The 5029-nt window shown below is 32.8% G+C and overlaps 1 protein-coding gene across 1 annotated transcript; it reads right to left on the bottom strand.

The window, feature by feature from the left end:
• Positions 1 to 1232: 1232 nt before the first annotated feature.
• Positions 1233 to 3465, bottom strand: LOC111465792 (prefoldin subunit 1). Its single transcript, XM_023110313.1, has 6 exons — positions 3346 to 3465; positions 3199 to 3252; positions 2865 to 2970; positions 2756 to 2762; positions 2567 to 2651; positions 1233 to 1549 (listed from the first exon to the last, which is right to left on the bottom strand). The coding sequence occupies exons 1-6, from the start codon at positions 3367 to 3369 to the stop codon at positions 1436 to 1438; spliced, it is 390 nt and encodes a 129-aa protein (XP_022966081.1). The 5' UTR covers positions 3370 to 3465; the 3' UTR covers positions 1233 to 1435.
• Between the last annotated feature and the right edge of the window lie 1564 nt (positions 3466 to 5029).

Here is a 5029-nt window from a genome sequence, read left to right as displayed (position 1 = left end):
TTGGTTGTAGGCTGATTGAAAATAATTATTAATAAATATTATTTTTACGTTTTTTACCCTTTTTTGCAATGAAAAAAGCTTAATATATTTATATAAACGTTCAAATTTTTTTCTTATCGGATAAATAGTTAATATTATAAATTCTGTGCTAATTAATCTCTTGCCGGGATTTTTTTTTTTTTTTACAAAATTGAACGGTAAAATTTCTATATTTTTAATAATAAATCTATAAATTTAAAATATCAAGATTTTTTTTTGACACAAATCGAAAAGTTTAAAATATATAGTTTATATATAGTTTAAAATATATTCCATTATACAATTGGAAAAACGACGAAATATGACAAAAATATCGCTTACATACGAAATTTCAACTTAAAATATTTCTATTTGACAAATATTCACTAATATAATTTTCATAAAATATATACCTGAAAAAGAAAAAAAAAATTAGAAGTTCAAATCTTCAATCTAGGGTTGGTATTGATCGAAACTTTAAACTAATAATTGTACCGATTTAAAACCTCAACCGTTTGTTACAAATAGATGAACACTTTCGAAATGAAGTGTTTAAGCTCATTTATTTATTTGTGCAAATTTAAAATTTTAATTGTTACAATTATTTATAAATATGCACACGATTGAACGAAAATTTCTAAATGAAATCTAAAGAAAATGGTAAGTTTCTATACGTGAAAAAGTTCAAGTTTCTATTGATATAATTATTAATTTAGTGTTCTAATATTCGTTAGTGGTGTGTTTCAGCTTGTTATAAATGGTATCAGAGTTAGACATCGGGCAATATACCAGCAAAGAAACTAGACCCCCAAGGAGTAGATTGTGAAGTCCCACATCAGTTGGAAGGGGAACGAAACATTTATAAGGGTGTGAAAATTTTTCCTTAGTAAACACATTTTAAAACCTTGAGGAAAAGCTCGAAAGGGAAAGCCAAATGCTAGTAGTATATTTGAGCTGTTATAAATGTTATCAGAGTCAGACATCAGGCGGTGTACTAGCAAGGATGTAGGACCCCAAGGAATAAATTGTGAGGTCCCACATCGATTGGAAAAGGGGACGAAACGTTCCTTATAAAGATGTAGAAACCTTTCTTTAGTGAAGGTATTTTAAAACCTTGAGGGGAAGCCCGGAAGGGAAATCCAAAAAAGGATAATATCTGCCACCGATGAATCAAACTCTACCCTGAAAACTAAAAACAAAAAAGAGAGAGAGAATGGAGAATCATTTTTGGGCATTCTATCCATTATCTAATTAAGAAATTTCGAACGTATCCCTTGACAGAACTGGGAACTTAAGGAGTATGTAATGCATATGAAACAGAGTTTAGGCATCAGAATAACACAGCAACCAACAAACTAAAATTCTTGTGAACAAGATCAGCTAATTTCAGATTCAAATGGAGAGAGGAGAGCATGTCTTATGCTACAGTCATGGACATAATCTGGCGAGCTATACCTGGATCTTGTTGCAACAGCTCCTTCAAGTTGTTCTCCACCTCCGCCTTTTGCTTCTCTAGATACTCCTTTGAGCTCTGCAAATGTGCAAAAAAACCATCTTCCATGAACCCATAATCAAAAAAAAATACCCAAATGCCATTTATCAAAGATTAAATAAGAACATTGCCAAATAGTGTAAATCACAAAAGTTCAGCCTACTCTCCAAATCTCTTGGTAACGACACCTCTACCAGTCAAATAACGTGATTCGTTCGCTTTCAATTAGATGCCAAAACAGAAAAGTAAGTTCGCTTTCAATTAGATGTCAAGAATATTGTGCGTGTATATGCCTTCCCAGATTGAGCTAAGTTCAAATTGGCAAGAAAGAATTGAAAGCCAAGAATTTTTTGTGCATGCTTGAGCTAAGTTCTAGTTGGCAAGAAAGAGGATAGCATTAATGACATCAAACTCTTCACAGAACGTAATTCGTTCAAAGAAGTGTTTGAATATGCCCAGATCCTCATAAGAAATACCCTTTTGTGTGTGTGTGGATTCTGTGTTAATGCAAGAATTAAAATTTCGAGAAAACATAGTGTAACGACCCCTATGATGATTTTAACGATGGGTCTCTAATCATGAATTGCATGTGTTTGCATTCCCTGACCCCCACTTACTGAATATTTCTTAAAATACTCAAGCCGTGTGCTACTTCTATTTCAGGTAAAGACAAGGTACCCTTGTACAGTTGACGAGGGCATCGCTAGTAGAGACTATGACACGTGCATAGGATAGTGGTATTTCATTTCTTAGACTTTAGGTTAGTATAGGGTGTTGTTACTTTTAATGTTTTACTTGTTTTATTTAGTATTTCCTTAGGTTCTTTTAAAGATGATTTCGAACCTACAAGTCCATGGCAATGTTTTACGACAATATTTTCAAGGTTTATTTTCCGTATAAGAGAGTATAGTATGATGATAGTAGCGACTTTAGGTTAGTAAAAATCTAGGGTCATTACACATAGAACATAGAAGAGCAAGAAAATGTTAGTTAGTGAATGAAAAATGCTCAAAGGAAGATTTCGTCTCTACAGATGAAAGTAATACTAATATGAACCTGCAGTGATACAATTGCAGCTTCACTATCCTTGAGCTTTTGCTCCTGTTCCGCCATTAGAACCGATTTCGGCTCTAAAACAAACCTGGTCAGGATGAGACAACACAAAGTAAGAGAATTTCATATATATACTATGAGATAAATGAAAATCTAACTTTAACTGGATCGATCAATTGTAGCATAACTCACGCTCTCCCTGCACCACAAAGAATGATGGAAAGAAATCAATGATAAGTAATCACGATTGAGGCAAAGAATGAACAAATTTCCAGTTACAAAATACAGATTTGTCAAGTACCTATCGATTTGTACGCATTGGTGTCATCGGACAACTGTTTAAGTTCCTCCAAGGTTAAAAAGGCACGCTTCTTTTCTCCCTCCTTGTTTCGTACCTGACTTTGCACCTGCAAAGCAAGGAGAAAGAACACCAGCTTGAACTCATAAATCAAGAACTCTCCATTCAAATAAAGCGAAACATCGAAGAATGACAGAACTGGAAATACGAACATTGATTGGATTCATCAGTTAACCTAGGAAACATTCGTTTACTTTAGTAATTAAACACGAATATGAATAAGAACAATCTAGACAGTAAGTACAAAAAAATTAAGTGAAAAATGAAAGGAGATTACCTGCTTCAGCTTTCCAGTAATCTCAATCATGCGACCTTGAATTTCCAAAAATGTCTGATTCCAGAAACAAAATCAAGAGTTCATGCATCGGGAAAATGGCAGAGGCGAGTGGAAAAACAAGATGAGAAGAGTGAAAAAAGTACTCACAGCTCTGTTCGCCTCGTCCGCCATTGCGAAGATTCAGAATTCAAGTAGACGATCTTTGATTACAACTCTGCGAATTACGAATATGAATGTTTGAAAATTTTTAGGGTCCGATGTAACTGTGATCTACCGGGTCGGATTTTATTTATTTATTAAATAAATATAAAAATATATTAACACTTAAATTATTTTTTAGAAAATTATAATTTAGTTTTAATCTCTCAATAAAAATTAATATTTTTAACAAAATGCCATCCAAACTTAATCTTGCTCGGTCAAAGTGGTAAAGATGTCTATTTAACCTACGAGATCATAAATGTCGAATGTCGAACCATCAATTTTGGTATCCATTAAATGATTTAAAGGCACATCAGCTTTTAAAAGATGATACTCCTCTCAACCGACTCATAGGACTGGTTCACCACTCGAAGGTCCCAATTAACCTTTGACCTTCTGTTGAATTATTGATCGTCTTGTCTATAGAACCCGACTTCTAGCATTGAAGCTGTTGTCTTCGGAGGTGAGGGTTTACCTCGAGGAGTCGAATGTGTCAACCTCCATAACAATGGTGAAGAAGTCTTCTTACCTGCACATCAAGGTAGGAAATGAGGAAGAGAGCTGTAACGACCCAGATCCACCGCTAGCAGATATTGTCCTCTTTGGGCTTTCCCTTTCGGATTCCTTTCAAAGTTTTAAAATGTGTCTGCTAGAGGAAGGTTTTCATACCCTTATAAATGGTGTTTTGTTCTCCTTCCCAACCAATATGAGACATCACAAGAGCAGACAGAGATTTCTCCTTATTAACTAAATGTGAATATAATCATATTTTCTGTCCTTGTCCCGGTTCCCTTCAGAGATTTCTACTTATTAACTAAATGTGAACATATTCATATTTTTATCGTCTTGTCCCAATTCCTTTCAATAGAAATTATTTGAAAAATGAGGAAGGGAGCCGAGAGAGATTTCTCCTTATTAGCTAAATGTTAATTTCAGGACTTTAACAATAGCGTTTTACCTCGTCATTAACTTCAGAGTGATTTTGTTTATAAATATATTATTAAAAAATATTTATTAAAGTATAAATTGTAATTACAAGGGTAAAACATATTTTTCAAAAAAAAAAAGAAAAAAATTCTCATATCAAATTCAAAGTGCCATGCTATTATTACTTAATATTCATATTTTCTATGGCGAAGGCATAGTTTTTCTTTTTTTGTCTAAAAAAAAACTCATGGGCCCCGTGCGTTATATACCCATCACCAATACATAGCAGACTTGATGACAGGGGAGCCGGCGACCGAAGCCCCGGTGAACGGCGGCCGTAACTATAACGGTCCTAAGGTAGCAAAATTCCTTGTCGGGTAAGTTCCGACCCACATGAAAGGCGTAACGATCTGTAACTTACTTTTGAACAACTCGTGAATGATAGATTTATAAAATTATCTTCTCCAGTTAAAATAAAAACTTAAATATGTAAATTAATATTGAATATATTTAATATATTAAATTACGATTTTGATAATTTTAGTTAGTATATTTTTAAAATTTTTTATTTACTTAATTTTCAGTAATTTATTCAAATTTTTATTTCTAATAAAAATAATAAGTAAATACGTAAAATAAATTTAAACTTTCAAAAATTTCAAAAATATTCTTAAAACTTAAAAAAAAAAAAAAAAAAAAAAAT

The sequence above is a fragment of the Cucurbita maxima genome, unplaced genomic scaffold (assembly GCF_002738345.1).
Source record: "Cucurbita maxima cultivar Rimu unplaced genomic scaffold, Cmax_1.0 Cma_Scf00029, whole genome shotgun sequence".
In the NCBI taxonomy this organism is placed as follows: Eukaryota; Viridiplantae; Streptophyta; class Magnoliopsida; order Cucurbitales; family Cucurbitaceae; genus Cucurbita; species Cucurbita maxima.
This window is presented reverse-complemented; position numbering and strand designations above follow the sequence as displayed.